General features: G+C 41.6%; 1 protein-coding gene across 2 annotated transcripts; it reads left to right on the top strand.

The window, feature by feature from the left end:
* Nucleotides 1-15: 15 nt before the first annotated feature.
* Nucleotides 16-17233, top strand: pphln1 (periphilin 1). Of its 2 annotated transcripts, none has more exons than XM_061029483.1 (12): nucleotides 16-160; nucleotides 547-585; nucleotides 769-833; nucleotides 1411-1626; nucleotides 2754-2815; nucleotides 3727-3843; nucleotides 4087-4259; nucleotides 4606-4692; nucleotides 5657-5692; nucleotides 6530-6585; nucleotides 11214-11354; nucleotides 16230-17233. In XM_061029483.1, coding segments are annotated over exons 2-12 (1227 nt in total). In that variant the 5' UTR covers nucleotides 16-160; nucleotides 547-584; the 3' UTR covers nucleotides 16503-17233. The 2 variants fall into 2 exon arrangements, with proteins under 2 accessions (XP_060885466.1, XP_060885465.1); XM_061029482.1 differs by having other exon boundaries at nucleotides 4087-4265.
* The last annotated feature ends 1850 nt before the right edge of the window (nucleotides 17234-19083 follow it).

Genomic DNA, 19083 nt, shown 5'->3' with positions numbered 1-19083 from the left:
TGAGATTGTTTTGCTTGTTTACGTCGGATATGTTGTATTTAAAGTGTCTAACTTAACCCGCCTTTATCTGTCGGGTGCTTGATTTCACATTCAATATGTGTAGGTTGTTTTTGGGAGGAAGTAGAAATGACCAAACCTTTTCTCAGATCAAAACAAACCTGTGAGTGTTTGCAGCATTTGTGGAGGCTGGCTAATTAGCGATGCTAGCTCTCCTTTCTAAATGGAAATAGCTTGATAGTGAATTCACCATTATGGTAAATGTGTGTTTTTTTTTTCTTCTTCTTCTCGGCTGGGTAATGTCGTACTGCTGCTGTGTTTAACAATGTGTTTGTATCGTGGACAGTGAACTGTAGGTCAGTCTGCAGGAAGAGACCGGCTTAGTTAAAGCTCACATGTGATGACCTGTGCTCTGTATCTGATCGCCTTATTCAGTGTGTTCAAGTTACATAGACATCTTCCTCTCAGTTATTTTGAAAATAACAATGATGTGTTGTTTTCTTTCATAACCCAGCAGTGGAGTATTAACACGTGTCTTCCTTTTTACAGATTTTTGTCAGAAGGTCACAGAAGTCCTTGAGTGAAAAAGTAAGTCAATGATTACAACTTCACTTTTCTAAAATATATTTTTTATGTCTGCTTTTATGTGGCTGTCTTTTTTTTTTTTTTTTTGTCTGTTGGGATCGATCTCTTTTAATCTTTTATACTTGCACATGTGAAAACTTCTTCATTTTGTGAAATCACCCTTTCCGCGCCCTTTGCCTCTTGCAGTGACGTACAGGAGAGACAGGAGTATACGAGAGGTGTACGACGAGCGCTTTCTAACGGAGAGACCGGTGAGTCTGACTTCATGGTTTCTTCTCTTGGTTTTTTTTTTTTACTCTTGACTTCAAGGTTAGCCCTCCGTCACTCCTAATTCAAATGACACAGGATGCCTGTTTGTGAAAATGGTATAAAGATTATTTTCAAAGCACACTATTGTGGTTCTGTCTAGTTAGCTGTAGAGAGTTAATGTAGGGGATAGAAAACTGGAATTGCTTGTAGTTGTGGGGCGGCAGTAGCTCAGTCTGTAGGGAACCGGAGGGTCGCCGGTTCAAGTCCGGAAATTGGTCTGGTAGCTGGAGAGGTGCCAGTCCTATTCCTGAGCACTGCCGAGGTGCCCTTGAGCAAGGTACCGAACCCCAAAAACTGCCCTGGAGCGCTCGCTGTGAGCAGCCCCCTCACTCTGAGACCTCTCCATTAATGTCCACAGGATCCTGTTTGTGCAGGTGTGTGTATTTAAGAGGTTTATTTCTACATCAGGTGAAACAAGTCGGCATATGCTCCCGTAAACTACAACTACAACTAAAATCACTTTTCAAAACACCAGTTGAAGTGCTAATTTTAAATTCTGATATGTTCCCTGCCTGCCAGGGTCCGTACCCACGAGCAGCTGGAGGGGGGGAAAGGAGGGGCCCTTTTGGCAGGCCGGAGGAGGAATACGGTCGGGGTGGATATGAATACGAAGGAGGTCAACGGTTTTTCCCGAATGGCGGGGGCCCAAGAAGTTACCACGAAGATCAGCGGGGCTACCATGGTGACAGCATTCATTTCCCTGCTGAACGCAGAGCTGTTCCACCTGCAAGAAGGGTGAGTGTATGAGAATCAGACATTTAATGTGTTTAGAGCATATATGAGGAACTGCAAGGACTGAATGTTAAAGGAAAGACAAAAACAAATAAAAAATGTAGTGAATTATTGCAGAAAATATAATAACATGTTTGGTTCATATGCGTCTGAGTTTTTAAATACGTTTAAAACATTTTTTATCTCTTTAAATATGTTTACAAACATGTACAAATGGTCCTTGAATATGTATGTATATAAAGTTATTCAGCTTTTAAGGCAAGCAGTGTCTTAATATGTTCCCATTTTGTACTGATGCAAACATTTATTTTAACTGCAAGGCATGGTGAGAATTTTGCTTTAATAGCAGCTCTCATAACTGACCAGCAGAGGGTGCTGTTGTGTAAGGAAATATTTTCCAGCCACAAAGTGTGCTATAGTGTAAAGTAAACAGTGCATCTCATTAACCTCTTGGTCATGGACGTTATATGATAAAGGGTTGAGTTATTTTCTTTTTATTTCAAGCTGTAACCCAGGTCACAAAAAAAATATATATATATATATTTTACAAAAATACATTTAATTTAAGACTCATTACATTCCATTCTCAGTGTCACAAATAACAGTTTTCCTTGAGGGATGTTCTTTAACTCTGGCGAGCATGTCTTGACGTTCATGTTATTTAATATTCATCTTCACTTTGACAGTAATGAAGGCAGGCGACATGGTGACGCAAACTGTAGAGAGACATTTAGCTCAGTGGTTGTCAACTGGTATAGCCTCACGACCCACCACCCATCTGCTTAATAACAAGTCGTAACCCCAAATTCATAATATTCTCAACCAATCAGATTTATTTATTGAAAAACACGTTTAAAATGCGCTTTATAGACTTTCTGACAGTTTTATTTTTCCAGGCGCTCATTTGCGACACATTGAAAACGGCCCCACGGCCCGCTTTTGGGTCCCGACCCACCGGTTGAGAACCACTGATTTAGATGAATGGAGATCGGACACACATTTCTAGATGAAAACTTGACAGATGTTTTGTAACGAAGTTCATCATTATCTGTTTTTGTGACGAAAGGTTGCCTGAATGGATTCTATTTTTAATTCATATTTTTGACACTTGTTTTTTTTTTTATGAATAGGAGGACTATCCTTACAGAGTACCCAGGGAGGACCCCCACACAGGACGGCCTTTGGAGTTTGGGTAAACTGCTTTTTGTCTTAAAGGAGCCAAACTCAAATTCCAAATCTAGTTTGTCAAATGATTCCATGTATGTAGTATTACTCCTGAAAACTGGATGTGATCATTAGTGACAGAAGGGGGCAGCCTTTTTTTTTACAGTCATGTTGTGAACAAGTACTCTGGTGTACTCCTCTGGTTCAGTGTGGGTGGGGGGGGGGGGGATTTGCTGGAGTGGGCCTTGAGTATGTGTTTGAAATGTTAGTTTACATAGCAGATATCATAAATCATGGTTTGCTCTGACCCAAACTGGCCTGTCTCATCTTATTCAAATGATTTAGTCTCCTGGCTCCTCAGTTTAGATTTCATTCCCACTGAACTGTCTGTATTTAGGATACGGGATGAGTTGCAAATTCAGGGCTAGACTTTTATTTTGAAAGTGTTACAGTACTCTCTCTGAGATTGAGCATTTGTGATAGGAGACTCTTTTTTTTGGATCAGGATTTCAGGATGCACGTTTGCTGTTTCACACTGCCAAACCTCTGACTCAACATGATCAAACAGTGAAGTGACATGTGATGACTCAACTTTGCATGGAACGTGCTGCTCTTAAAAACCTTTTGGGTAGGTTACTGCAGGGGATCCCAAACATTTAAGTCTGTGTCAGTTCCAGTTTTATTGATTGGATGAGTTGGTGTAAGTGGAGGTCAGAGGTCAGTGGAGACATGGTGGCGAGTTGGGCCATCAGGTATTTGTGTATGAGGTAAAGACCTGTACACAGCTGACTTGCTCATGTTACCTCTAAGCGCACACTGAAAAGCGATACACCCTTTAGTCGACCAAATAAAACGTGTTGCTGTGTCATTCTATACGTGTTTTGTATTTGCAAGTGACTGCACACTTTGCATGTTTTTTTTTTTTTGTTCCCTCTTTAGTGCACGCGCTCCAGCTCCTCACAGCGTGCGGAGCCAAGGCGTTTATCCGGCTGCCAGATCGCTACCCGAGAGTGGGGAGGACACATTAGTGCAAGCCATCCTCAACCTGGACAGAGGGTAAGAGGGAATGCACGCACGGTCACTGCATGAGACGAGTCATGGACAAATCAAGTTTGACTCATTGCAGCCATCGATACTGCAGACGTGAGGGGAGGAAGTCACTTTAAATAAAAAATAAAAAATAAAAAATAAAAAAAGCTGCATCTTTTTTTGAAACAGCAAACACTGCTTTGTTTGGACATCTTCAGATCATGACATGTCTCTGCATTCCCTCTGTGTTTTTTTTTTTTTCTTCTCCAGGGAGGACAGAGACCTCTTCAGGAGAAAAGCCGCCCCCTTCCCTCCTGTCAGAGAGCGATCCCCTGTGCGCCGCGATGTGCCCCGCTCCCCTCACAGCCGCTCGGGCTCCAGCGTCAGCAGCCGAGGATACTCACCCGACAGAGCCAAGGGCCTGCCATTCCCCTCACAGCAAGGCAAGAGTATGTAGATCTTAGATCGCCTTCCCATGATGCACTGTGGAGCTTTTTAAAAGGAACATTTTAGTCTCCAGCCTGAAGGAGATTTTAATGCTAGTCACTGGCAAATCTTTGCAGTTGGCACATCCTGAAATGTACAGATGGAATCAAAGACAGAACAGGCAGATACAACTTGCTCATACAGAACTGGCGTTGCTCCATCAACAAAAATAATCAGGCCTTGCTGTAGAGTACAAGATTTAAATTCAGGACGATATACCCCAAAATGAAAATGAATTGTTAAGACCTCTAAACTCTCCTCCCGTCCTTTCAATAAGTGATGATCTGTCTGGCTGAATTTCAGGTGTGGACGGCGCCGAGGGTCACGCAGGTGTTCCTGAGCACCTCTGGGGGGCGCTCTTTGCTCAGCAGAGTGGCCACGACGCTTTAGGTCTGTACATTGAGCTGTGAGAGCGAGCCTTGACATGGGTTACAAGAGGCTCATATCCATTCCTCGCACGTCTCCTTGCACCCCTGTCATGTCAGGAAAATGTCAGCGGCTGACATCTGTGGAAAGCAGAAGTAGAAGCACGAAGAATAGATTATCAAACCTGTAGATGTTTGAAATCAGACAGGATGAAGTTGAATGTTGTCAACAGTGAGAATAATAGAACACAACACATGCACGCTGTGCTTTTTGACACAAGAGAAAATCTGTCATCCAGGTCTCTGGAAATCACATTTAGTTTGAGCTAGCACCCAGTGCTGGCTGTGCTGCAATGAGTCCCTGTCATATAGAAAACAAATGTGCCATCTGTTGTGGAGGTACAGTCACACGTTTCTGGGCTTCTTGTCTTGTCAGAAAAGGCTCCTTTTTAATTCAGTTCAGCGCTGCAAACAAGACAAAGATCATTTGCAGCTGCAGCATGTGGAGTATATCGCTCAAATGCTACCTGGGATTTTATTCCCTTCAAGATAAGTGTTTTTTCATTAATTTGCTTAATGTAGACTTCTCAACCCTAGTTTTTAAAAATGTGATTTACAAAAGGCCTACAGCAAATCTTAAAACAGCAACTAAATGTGCCAAAGTATTTCCTTATTTATAAACCATACATTTGTAGATGTCCAGCTCTGGAGTTTTGGAGCAGATTCTGTGAGCATCTTGAGTGCGGCCCGCAGTTCTTTTCATCGCCACTCTTATTGGTGCCTTTAACTCTAGTGGACCTTAGAAAAACAAGAGCATGGGGTTTGTGCTGATGTGAGGCAGTCATGTTGCTACAATCAAAACATCATCCATCACATTTGAGTGAAACTAATTGATTAGACTAGATGTGCTTGCTGTAAGATAAGAATGCTTTTTTAAAAAAAAAATCTGCACTGGAAGTGACCGTATGGTTTTTTTGTTTTTCTTGCAGGGTTTGAAGAGACGTTTTCCCAAAGCAAGATGGCTGGTGAGTAAAGTTGACTTGCGTTGATGTTTCATTACACTCCGTTTTTACGACGACATCTACATCTCTACCCCTTCATCACACTGTCGCTCAGCTGATTGATTCTCCAAAACAAATTAATGGCAGCAAAGACGAGAAGATATGCGGAGGATTTGTTTCCAGAACATGCAAAAGGTTACAATCGTTAAAACTGAACCTATTCCCAGTCCGGGTAACCTGATAGAGACAGGGAGTGTTTCTAATATGTCCAGCAGGCCAGCCTCCCCCTCCCACCACTCCGTCTGCCACTTTGTCAGGCCTCATAAAAATGCCACCAGGTCGTGTGTGGACCAACGTGGAAGAGGGTATAGGATGTCTGATGGATATTCCTGAAGCCATCGAGGTGTTTTTGTTTCATAGCGAGGTGCTCGGAGATCCCCTTTTTTTTTCCTTTGGTGGACTCGGTTGGTCAGCTTACAAAAACTAAGAAACCGCTGAAGAAAAGTGGAGGTATAAATGGAAAGTTGGAGAGGTGGTGTTCGATTGATGAGTGGGAGTCCGTACAAAAGACAAATGTAACCTTCGGAGCTGGATTGAGAACCATCTGTTTCTGGATTGTTCAAGATGTTCAAGTCGAGGTACCTGTCTGGGTTTTTGGAACCAAACTTCCCAATTAACACAAGCCCTTACTTAATTCCCAGACGCACTAATCGACTTTTTTTTTTCCCATTGATTGTCAACCTCCTGCCTTCTCAAGTTGATCATTTTGCTCAATCTTAAACCAGTTTTTTCTCTGATTTAATTTCACTCCTCACTGAAGGCTCACTTTTAACAAATTTTTTTGTCCCTTTCTCATTCCAGAAAAAATCCCAGGCCTGTCAAGAGAAGGCTCCCCACACAGCGCCTCCTCGATCAAGGTGAGCTCAAGTTTATGAAGAAAAATGTTCAGTAATTATCACAATATATTCGCTTTCCTCGAGTGTATTTATTCTTTTCATCATTACACTTTTTAGTTTTAAATTTAGAAGCACAGCAGTTTAGTCCTGGATGTATATTACGGACTCCTTCTCTGTCACTGTGCAGCTGGATGCATCTGGAACTTCTTAAATCCCATCCTTTTTAATAAGTGTTTCGTCCCATTGAAGTATGTTAATGGCTTTTAAAGTGGCCCTCACGCAGAGCATAAAAGCCATCAGGCCAGCGCTTTGTTTACCGGTGTTGTAAGCAGACTTCAATCACAAGGACTCGTAATGGTCGACGAAAGAACGCGCCGTGCCTCCTTAAAGTGCTCTCCTCTTCTTTCTTTCTTTTTTTTTTAAAAGATGCACTAAATGTTTGAACGACATTCAGAACGTAGATCCCTTCTGTCTGTTTTGCAAATGAGAGCTTGTTCTGCTGATTTCTCCTCCGTCTCCGACTCCGCGGAGGAGTGTAAATAGAATCAGATGTGATTAGGCGCAGTGCGTCTGGCCGTGGCCACCCAGAAAGTCAAGAGGCTAACTCAGTAGCTAAGTCACAGCTTTATCTTTGGATCTTTGCCTCAAAACGAGGAGGCGTCCCCGTGGATCTCATTTGGATGTGTTTAGACGGCTTACAAAGAACAATCAATTCCTTTTTTATTTCCTGCTGAAGAGTAGGACTCGGTGTGTTTGGTGAAGCTGTGACTGTCCAGCAGGTCAAGTGGTGCTGTGCCTGTCAGAAATGGATTTGTAGTATATGGGTCACAGGAAAAAGCTTTGATGTACCGACAAGCAACCGACATTTCTGTAAGGAGATGTATGGTGGAGGCGGGAAAAATGCCAGTGTTATTGACCTGAAAGTGCTCATTTGATTTGACAAGTTAACTTTCAAATTACCACAGAACTAATTATGTAAGGGCTTTAAAATACTGGGCACAATCCAAACTACAAAACATCCATTTTATGAGTTTAATGGCATTGATGATGATGGACTCGAGGCATCAATATTAGATATGTTTCCAGACCTGCTCCCTAATAAACCGCCTATAATATACTGGAGCTCTAAGAGAACTTGAATGAATGCTTTCTGGTTTGTAGCCATGGCTAGCCCTCGCTAAAGTAAAAAAAATAAATAATAATAATTCAAAAGCTGTTGGGGAAACATAACATCTGAAGAACTGACATTTTGAAAAATTCATTTATTTATTTATTTTTTTTAAATTCATATTGGAGTGATGTTTCTATACTGTGACTGCTGCACGGTGCATAGAGTGTCTGCAAGCGACCTCTATGATCGCTGTTGAATTAAACGTCTGCATTCTGTTTTCTGTTCGTCAGTATGTTGTTCTCGCTCATTTGAGGATGTTGTCATTCCTTTGTATTACACATAGCATGCCGTGTAGCGGACTCTGTTGCTTCAGCCCCTACTTCTGCGTTGTTATATCATGTCTTACCTCAGGAGACCCCCCTCCCCTCTGACAGGGATAGTGAGGAGCATATGTGAACGGCTAGGTCGGGAGAATCTCCGGAGCAGTCCTCCCCGAAATTATCTAGATATTTTCCGGAGTGCGTATATGAAAATGGCTATACATAAATTATTTTCATGTTTCATTGCATATACGTTTGTCTTTTCTAAACTATTTTAGATGGACAAGAGAGATTTATTTTTTTTTTTTTTTCATTTGCGCCTTTTATTGAGAGACGGGACAGTGGATAGAGGTGGAAATTGGGGCTAGAGAGAGACATGCGGGAAAGGAGCCACAGGTCGGATTCCAACCCAAGGCCGTCCGCTTCGAGGACCACATCCTCTGTACATGGGGCACACAAACTCACCATTCGGCCACCGGTGTCCCAAGAGAGCCCTTTTTTGTAAATCCTTCGTGTCTCATACACTCTATAACAGTGTATAACAATCATAAGGAAGTCAACAGTTTCTGCATTATTTTAGTTATTCCTTGCAGAAGAAAAAAAAACATTCTCTCAGTGCAGCTGCTTCTCTTGTAACTGCTGTTATTGTCCCGTGTCAGTGGCTGTCCTTCATTTAAAGAGAGAACACCTCATGATATTATTTATTTTAAAGTACCTTTTTTCTAAAAGCCTGAACAGCTGCATTTTTCAGTCCCCCTTTTAGAGTCTTATTCATCTCATTATCCGCCCTTAGATCTTTCAAAGAACATACTTGAGGTTGTTTATGTTGAAATTGTTTGCTAAAGTGGGCACCTGGATATCTTTTTGAAGCCGTGCACTTGCTTTATGTGTCCGAAATTACAAGACAAAAGATGGAACAAAGTCCTCTTAATGTGCTTTTTTTTTTTTGTTGTAAGAACCACCCAGCCTCACCTCATCAACTGCTGTGATGAAAGTTTCACTAAGTGCCCCACCCCTCCACATGCACACATACACACGGCTGCCTTTCTTTTCTTTTTTTTTTGTCCTTCGTGTGTTTGATGTAGCCTGTGGTGCATTGTTGTCCTCTGTTCTGGGGGCACAAACCCGTAACCTTGGCTAAGATGAAAGGCCTGTGCTGTGCCCCCAGTAAAGCTTTTGCACTCATGGCCCTGGCCACTGCCTGCTGTGGGGGGTGGGGGGTAGGGGGGATTCAACAAACACACACGCAGGCTTTCTGGAGCCATCCCAGACGGAAGAGAGCAACAAGGGGGCCCTAAAAGAGCAGCTCTGACTCTGGCTGCGAGCCACGGTGGCCTAGCGGGTGGGAGAGCACGTCCTGTGACTGAAAAGGTCACCGGGTTGTTTTTTTTTGTTTTTTTGTCCCTCCTCAAACCATCAAATTCCTGACATGTCCAGCTCGATAACCTTTCACCACCTCAAATAATTGCTGCAAACAAAAGTCATCCATACACAGGCAAAAAAAAAAAAAAAACCTGTTCGAATTTTAAAGGTCTTCAAGTCATTCTGATATTTTTAGCCGTGTTCACAAGGCGGCTTAAGAGAAAGCGATGCCTTTGCATGTGTGGTATTCCGACTACAATTCAATAAATGCCGTAACATTTGATATCTAGACACTCATGTTTGTCACGTAATGGTTTTTAGTGACTTAATTTTCTTTACTGAAGCAGGATTGGACTTTTCCTGTCACTTGGTAATGACAAATTCTGCCAGACTCGCCTGCCTTTCAGGTTTTTCACTTATTTCAGTTTTGCACAATATGTATCAGCCAAGCTTTCTATTAAGAGTGGGACGACCCTTAAGGCGGTGGATAGCCCATAGGTTATGTTGCGCACCTCATGTGTGGAGGCTGTAGTTTTCATAGAAACGGCTGTGGGTTGGAATCTGACCTTGGGCCTTTGTTCGCATGTCATCCCCAACTCTCTCCTCCCAGCATTTCCTGCTGTCCTATCTAAATAAACACGTGTTTGATAATGAAGATACGTAGGATGGTTTTGATGCTGATAAGAGAATAGAATGCTTTGCCTCTGTGCACTGCCTGTCAGCACCTGTGTGTCCGATCAGACTTAAAGCTCTTCGTTTGCATTAACTGACATTGTTTCCTCCCGTCTAGATCCTTACTTGTGTTGCACTTACTCCCTGATGTACGTCGCTTTGGAGAAAAAAAGCTTATACTAAGTGAATTGTAGAATTGTAGAAGGCAAAATGGCCCGAAAAATAACATCACAAAGGGAAAGGTTCCAGGTTGTGCTGTGCCAAGAAAGAGAAAAAAAAAAAAAAAAAAAAAGACTTAGGACAGGAATATATTTCCAGGGCTGAAGAAGACAAAGACAATCTTCCTTGACCCACTCATCGCCTCAGGGAGCGAACTGGAAGCAGTAATAATTACATGATGCTTTACGAGCTGTGCTTTTTATTTTCGACCACACTCTTTGCTTTGTGATGCGCCATCCCCCTGTAATTTCTCTCCTCGGTCATCCAGAGACTTAATAAGACTTTGGTCCGCTTAATGTATGAGTGGACTTCAGTCATGGCTGGGCAGTTCCGCGTCCTGGACTACAAACTCTTAATAGTATCAGGAAATGAGCAAAAGCAATTGAGCAGTGATCCGAGTTGGCCTCGATTTCCCCCCCCCCCTTTGCTCTTTCTTTTGGCTTTAACAGCAATACTTATGGGTACTAAAGTTTCCTTTCTGCCCATTAAGAAGCCTCCTAATGGCTCATTGTGGCTTGTACAGACATATTCCCTATTCTGAAGATATAATAAACAGCTGAACACAGTTTACATAACAGATGAGGGGTAAAACCGGGCTAAACAAATGTATTTTTCTAAGCTATCAGAACATATCTCATCGCTGAAATTTAAATTCCTAATCATCTTTTCTATGAATCCCCACCACCTTACATGTATGGACTATCCTCTGGCTTTTCAGCTACTGTGTATCTAAGCTTCATCCTCTGGTACACCTCATTAAACACATCTTTCCTGTGAGGTTAAACAGTCAGTCGGTCACTCTCTGAGATGCTGACCTACATCCTCTCCCTCCGTGCCATGTAGTCGCCCGCATATTGTCATGTATTAGAAATCATGATACGATCTCACAGTTTGTTGCTCACTTTTCTAAGAAAGTATGTTTCCAAATGTAACGACTGACTCCATTCTCTCCTCTTCATTTTTAGGACGACTGCCATCCACCAGACATAAAAAAAGAGGAGCTGCAGGTGGCGCCGGTTGCGGAGGAGAGGCAAAAGCCGTCGGCGGACAACCTTCTCGAGCGGCGAGCCGTGGCCATCGCATCCAAAGCTCAGGAGATAGAGAAGGTACCCAAAACACCTCATCATACGTAACTCTGAAACTTGAAAACCTATAATAACACATTATCCCTCAAATCAAACTCAAAACCTTTTTTTTTTTTTTTTTTTTGTGATTTACAATATCCGCTACAATCGTGCTTTAGACATTTTTTTCCACATATTTTTGGCGCCTCAGCCAACATATAACTCATGTAGATACCATACCCAGACTTATTCATTGGCACCCTCTTTGTGAAGCATTAGTAAAGGGGGGAAAAATAGAAAAGATTTAATTATGTGCAGTCACACTTCCAAAATGTCTACATTTACAATCTGCTCATTACGAGTTAATAGTTTGTCAAACTTTTCTATAAATGTCAACCCACTGTGTGTGACACATGCTGCCCTCTTGGAGAAACAGTTCTTTATGTATGTTGGCCCTGACTTCTCTGACTAACACGCAGCTTTGCTTTACTGGCCAGGCATTACTGCGGGAATAGAAAACCTATGAGGTTTCTAACGAGGCAGGAAATGAACTTCTCTGTCCACCAGTCGTCATTGCAAAGGGTACATCCTGAAAGTCACCTTTTTATGACCCACATATCGTCTTCTCGCGAACTACCACCGCACATCTGAGACGAGCTGGTTGCATTTATAGTTTTGTTTTTCCTCTGGCTGTTGTTAATCTACCCTTTGACTGAAATAGCTGCTCATTATACCCAACTTAACGTCCCACAACTCTCCATCTATGTGTATGAAAAGATGAGTCAAACCCACACACATACACACTCACACAGAGGCCTGGGTAAAAGCGCAAGGATAATGGTACATGGTACAAGAACCCATAAACGAAAGCAGAAACACAAGTGAAGTTCAGACATGCTATAGCTCTGCGCTAGCTATAAATTTCGGAGGCAGACCACTTTACAGAGCGCACACCGCCCCGAGGCTCGACGTTCCAGCTCCAGCTCGGTTATCTAATGAAGGCCCATTCCTGCACCAGTGAGCACCACCGCTGCTTTACTGGGAACGTTAAACCTGAGCCAGCTCTGCCCTGGAGCGCACACACACACACACACACACACACACACACACACACACTGCGCCCTCGCATATAGCTGCGCCACAGAGCCTATACGCCGTTATAATGCTGCTGCTGACACTGCAGCTTGTGGCCTGTTTTATAGCAACGTCTTTATCTCTCCCATCTGCGTCCGCCTGCGTACATTGTAGCTTCTATTGTGCAAACTTTACTGGAAATTCTCAGGTGTTATAAAGAGATTGAAGGCCTTGATTTCACACGAATGTCTTGAAAAGTCTTTAGTTTTTTGTTTAATTGGTTCTGTTTTGTTGAGGTTTAAGCTTTTTTTTCTCAGGAATTTTAATTCTTAAATAATCATCCATGTGTCCTGAGAGTCAAGTTTCACTTTCTGTGGCGTGCTGTATATCCAGGCTGTCATCACTTCTTGAAATATAAAACATCCAAACAGAAACTTTGGAATTCAATCTAAAATTATGCCCCAGCATCTTTTCCTAAATTCAGTTTTTTAAGCCTTGCATACCTTCTAATAAGAACCTCTGAGAATCTCTTTCATGTGACACTTGGTTCCCCGCCAAAGTGGCATTTGTAATATGTGTAAGCACTTGTCTTTGGGGCTGGTATCAATTTCCCATCATGCCCAGAACACACAGCCCAAACACTCTCAAGTTAGACTTTCTTTTTTTCCAAGCCAAAACAACAGAGTCCCTTTCTCATGCAGCGACGTTTCTGTTGCAGTCGGCAGCCTCTTGACAAGTGTCGGCCAGATGTTTGGCTTTCTGCACCCAATCTGGTCTAGCCATCTTGTTCTATACACACTGACACAAACACATTGCAGCCCGGTAGCTCCTCACCGACCGTCTCGACACTTTTCCATACATCCAAAGCAGCACTTTCCATCAACGCGCCGGGCTGCGTTTATACCAGCGGCGCAGCGTGTTTGTGTAGCTAAGTGAAGTAGGTCTGCTGAAATTCAACCTGAACCCCGCTCTCATTGTCAGAGTTGACTTTGGCTGCAGTACATACTACTGGTTGTATTGAGTGACAAGGCATGAGAGGCAATAAAGTGTATGACGCTTTACTCCTCCGCAAAAAAATCCCAGGCTGTGAAACAAAAGGAGTTTTATTTCATTTGTTCAGGAAACCTAAATATACTTGGCTACAAGACAGACAGCAAGACAGTTCCAGCCTGTTTTTTATTCTAGGTACAAAGATGGCAGAACTGGACTGAGGCCCCAACTCTTGTTCTTTTCTCCGGCCAGGCGTCCTCACTCATTCCTAATCCTGCTTAAACTGGCTATAAAAATAAAGTTTAAACAGGTTTTTCTTAGAGGGAGAGTTTAAAGGCTTCATATGTGATTTTTCACACTTAAATATAATAGAAATCAAGTATATCCTCTGAAAATAACTCTGAGTAATGACTGTCTACAATGGGTGTAACACCCGAGTCCCACTGTCTGTGATGTTTTCAGAGTCATGTTTTCTGTTTGTTGACGACGGCTGACTCCTCCCCTCGTGAATAAAAGTTGTTTAATTGAGGGACTAGAGAAAAGAAGAATAACATACTGTACTCACTGCTTAACTGTGTTTCTAGATCACGCTCATTTCAGGGTAAATTGACATGCAGTGTGAAGATACAAGGATAATAAAGGTCGCTAGCATTAGCATGCTAACACAACAATGCAGCACGAGTTGTTTTGGTTTCATGCTGGTGCTCAAGGGCGACATCTGCTGGATCAAAAAAATCGCATATAAAGCCTTTAACAGATATTTCTCCAACGACCCCACCCAACATCAAGAACCGGTCCTTTCCTTCCTGATTGGATAATGAGGGAGGGGATTCAGGAAGTGCGTTTGAATACAGGAAGAATGTTTTCAGCACATTGTTATCTAGAAATAACTTTCCCTGTATTCATAGTAGTTGTCCACACACTTGATTGGACACTTCCTCCGAAAATTTGATGAATCACTGATATTAGTTATCAGCTGTTGAATGAGAAGGTAGGACAATTCAGCGCAGAGGAGCAAGTTCCCCTCACTGGTTTGTTAGTCTGACTTGTTCAGTTCTTGTATACTAGGAATCCTCATGTGATATTGATATGACTAAGGGGGGTAGGTGTTTGATTATTTTGCGTCAAAGCACTCCTTCCTGAAACTGTATGTATTCTTGTGTTCAGCAAACATTTCCTGTGAATGCATTCATCTTGTAGTTGGATTCAGGTCATGCTTTGAGGAAAACATGTTGACTACAGATGGTGTTTGGTGGACATGATTCTGATTTCATAACATTAAAACAATCTTCTGTTGCCACATGATTTGAAACATTTCCAATGGTTTATTCTTCACTGAATGAGTTCCAGAAATGCAAAGAACTCCCTTAAATCTCTAATGGAGCTTTAACATATGAGTGGAAGTAATTCAGACCTACGGTTTAAGAAAGTCACCATTTGTTGTTACAAGTACGTAAACTCTGTTTGGCAGCAGAACTTTATTTTGGATCCTCCCCTACTTCTCTGACTACACTTAGTTTTCCAGGAATATGGTTAAAAGCTATAAATAAGCGTACGAGTTTGAACGCCCTGCAGGAAAGATGCCACCATTGCTATCCAGTGAATGACTCAAATTTGCTTTCGCCCAGCTTTATTTTACACACACATGGATAAGCACAGATCCACGCATAACAATTGTCATTGGAAGTGTCCTCGCATCCGCCTGCAGCACGAAGGATAGATGCTTTATTTAGTCCTAGTTCCATTTGGATTAATTCTTTACCACTTTAATAAACATAAATTACCAAAGGAATGTTAGGTAAGACAAAACAAGGCAGAGAAAGACTGACTGTAGAAAGAAATGTGGAGGGACAGATGGAAATGACCAGATTTAGAAGGGAACAACATCTCAGAGTCCCTCAGGGCTGTCAACTAGGACTTGGTCATTTTTGCAGAAAACAGAAACACACTGTCGTAGTAAAGGATCCCACATGTGATGAAGTATGATGTTTAATTTTAGATTTCTTGCCTTCATTTGATGACGATAGTGGAGGAACTACAGAAAACAATGTGATAGCAAATGTGTTGTTGCATCCCAGTGATGACTTTTATTTTGAAACCAGGTTCTACTACACGCAAGGCATTTGGCTGGCAAATGTATGTAATGTAAAAAATTGTCTCAAAGTCTTGTGTGTGGGAACCCATCTTGTCCATGCATGGAGCTTTAAAATGAAACCCAACACAAAAGGGATTCCCATGAGATTAGCTGAATGGTATTCTCCCCTTTTGGAGTTTCTGTAAGATATTATCAAGGATCGTGAGTCAAACTAATATTTTGGGTGGTTTTTTTGGATCCCACCAGTTTTTCGTGAAGCAGCGGGCTCCCTCCGTTTTACGAGACATTTGAGGCTCGGTGTGAAATCACAGCTTCCTAACAGGACACCGGAGCTTCTTCCTCATTGTCCCTCCAACACCTGTTATAAGCCTCTGAGCCCCCCCTAAAGTGGGGGTTTATTGCCCTTTGGGCTACCTTGTCCTATATAAAGGGCCCTTATTAAAGTGGAGAGGAGAAGTGTTTATCTTTTGACACTACATGATGTGTGTTAACACCAGAATGATCAGCACAGGCTCAGTGAAGCTGGAATATTTACACCTAGGCGTCAGGTAGACCAGGAAGGAAACAACTTTACATCTACTCAAGTAAGAGCTTTTCTATTTAAGGTTTTGACCTTTGCCTGTTAACACCTTTTAAGTTGTAAAGCTACATACTAGAGTGTTTTTGAAAGGAAAGCTTTCATCGGATTCCTCTTTTGCTGTTTATGTTTGTTGATTTATTTGTGTACGTCATGCTTCTATGCTCATATCCCACTTCAGGTGTACCGCCAGGACTGCGAGACATTTGGCATGGTGGTTAAGATGCTGGTGGCTAAAGACCCCAATCTGGAGAAGCAGCTGCAGGTTCCCCTTAGGGAGAACCTTGGGGAAATCCGCGAACGATGCCTAGAAGACCTCAAGCACTTCATCAACGAACTGGACGAGGCCATACGGCAGCCAGAACCTTCTGTCTGTGACTCAACAACCCCATCTACGTCCTTAACGGGTCATAAACTTGCAAAGACAGGAGTCAATCACAGCTCATCTTTCTGACACTTTGGCCTGCGGTATTCTATGTGAGACTGAGCATTATGGGATCGACTGCTGAACACAATGGATTTCTCGGCTCTATTTTGGATTTCTGGACTACAATGATTCTACAGCACAGAAACCAGAGGAGAGATTCAAAATGGAGAAGTGTTGTATATGGGGCTGAACAGTGTTAGTTTTGAACAGATTTTTTCACTTTCAGCTCTCTGTGGAAAGTTAAATTAACATATTCTTTAAAATGAGTTTTCTGTTGTTTTGCTGATTATTTAAAAAAGAGCCATCAGTGTCATGTCAGAGAAAAGCTGGTTAACCATTATTTGTGTTTGTTAGTTTACCTATTAGGATAAAATGAAGCCCCTCTAGCATGATCATTTTTCCAAAAGAATTGAAACAGTCCTGTTTTGTACCATTTTTCAGCTAGGTACATTTTTACGACATAGCATCCAGATGCTTGACTTGGTGCTGCTAGCTTAACAACTCTACTTTCTAGTCAATTTTTACTGTTCAAGATTGCCTTTTCTGTTTCAATGGTATGTCTCATTTTGCTTAGCAAACTGTAAACTATGCCCTCCCTCTCATTCTCTGTGCATTCTGTGCACAAGGATCATTTTGACGACATTGAGACATAGCTTTGCACAAACTGAGATGTCTCTGAAGGTTGTAGTAAATATAATTTTTGGTAAATTTAAGGTTTGTTATACTGTGATATATTAAAATAAACTGCATAAATATTCCACGGGCACGCTTGATCTCATCAAAGATATCCATGGATCATTTTACTGACATTATTTCATTTCTGGATTTTATTTCAGCATTCCCTGAGGCATGTACCTATCTGATTTTTCTTTTTTGTTGATATAGACTCAGAAATGTTTTCCAACTTCTAGCAGATTACTTTTGTGTCAGTTCTCTTAAGATGTGCATACTTCTGAGTCAAGAACCAACTCGCTCTATATCAGTACTGCTGGAAGTTATTGAAGCATATTCAAAAGTATCTGGTTACAAGATTAACTTGCACAAGTCAGAAGCCATGCCTGTTTCCCAAACCTGCTCTCCTAACCTTCTCGCAACATTTAACTTTAAATGGTTCCCGAAAGGTATGAAATATTTGGGAGTAGAACTGAACCCAGAAGTTGAAGATAGTATTACTACTAACACTGAAAAACTATTAAACTAAATTAAAACTAACCTTGAAAACTGGAGCAGGTTACGTTTGACTTTGTGGGGGAAAGTAAACGTAATAAAGATGGTAATTGTCCCACAGATAAATTACTTACCTGGAATGATACATATATGTATTCCAAAGCCATTATTGCAAAGATATAATGACATGATAAAACATTTTCTCTGGGAGGGAAAAAAGCCTAGAATTAATTTGGATAAACTCTGCCAACCTAAAGGGTTAGGGTTAGGTCTATCACTTCCAAACTTGGAATATTACAGCATTTCATTTGAAATGGCTAAACTTGCAAAACATTGGGTAGAAATTAACCCTGAAATGGACTGGGTCCTGATTAAACTCACTTCAATTTAAACTTCTCCGTTTAAACCTGTTGAGGCCCTCGCACAAACGTTAAGGATGGCTCAAAAAACAAGGGTAAACCCCATCTTTGCTTATTCCAAGACAGTGTGGCAAAAGGTTCATAAAACATGTAAACTCACTGAAATTAACCAAAAATATGCATCCCTATGGTATAATCCTAAAATAAAAATAGATAAACCAACAATTTACTGGGCACAATGGCTAAGACGAGGTATTAGACTGATTGGGGACCTATTTGAGGATGACCAGTTTCTTTCTTGTAACAGGATGAGGGAGAAATTTAACTTACAGGGTCATGTTCACCTCTGGAAGTATCTGCAAATCAGACACTGTATGGAAAAAAAATTTCACTTTCCCAAGGATAAAAACACAATCGAGCAATACTTTCAACTACCGGTAATGTTCCTTAAAGCCTCAAAGTGGTATGAAATGTGTCCATGGTTAAACAATAATAAAGGTAAAAATCTTAAGAGGATTTGGGAGATAGATTTGGGATACACACTGAATGAGGAGATGTGGGAGAGGATTCTTTTACAGAATGGGAAGTATATCAGAGAAGCGAGAGGCAAATTTATTCAATATGAAATACTGAATAGATATTATTACACCCCTGCAAGACTTAATAGTATGGGTTTAATCCAAAGTAGTTTGTGTTGGAAATGTAAATCAGAATGTGGTACATATATTCACGCCTTATGGGAATGCCGAATGGCTTTCCCATAATGGAACAATGTTTTAGCACTTATGGAGGACTGGTTGGGATGCCAACTTCCCAGATCACCTCAGCTTTGTCTCCTGGGGGATAAAGGTGTAGTACCCTATTTAAGTAAATACTCATTTAAAGTATTAACAACTGGCTTAACAACATGTGCTCGGCCAATTCTTAGATTTTGGAAAGAACCAAGAACTCCGACACTGAAACTGTGGAAATTATGACAATAGCTGCTTGTGAAATATGCTTGGAAAGCTGAACTGGAAAAATGACATTTCTAAGGAGCAATGGGACAATTTTAGCCAGTTTATATCAGGGGAACGCAACAC

Source organism: Labrus mixtus, chromosome 22, assembly GCF_963584025.1.
Source record: "Labrus mixtus chromosome 22, fLabMix1.1, whole genome shotgun sequence".
In the NCBI taxonomy this organism is placed as follows: domain Eukaryota; kingdom Metazoa; phylum Chordata; class Actinopteri; order Labriformes; family Labridae; genus Labrus; species Labrus mixtus.
This window is presented reverse-complemented; position numbering and strand designations above follow the sequence as displayed.

Coding starts and splice junctions, on each gene's coding strand:
- pphln1 (XM_061029482.1), top strand. Junction 1,627..2,753: donor CTGTTCCACCTGCAAGAAGG/GTGAGTGTATGA, acceptor TTTTATGAATAG/GAGGACTATCCTTACAGAGT. Junction 2,816..3,726: donor GGACGGCCTTTGGAGTTTGG/GTAAACTGCTTT, acceptor TTCCCTCTTTAG/TGCACGCGCTCCAGCTCCTC.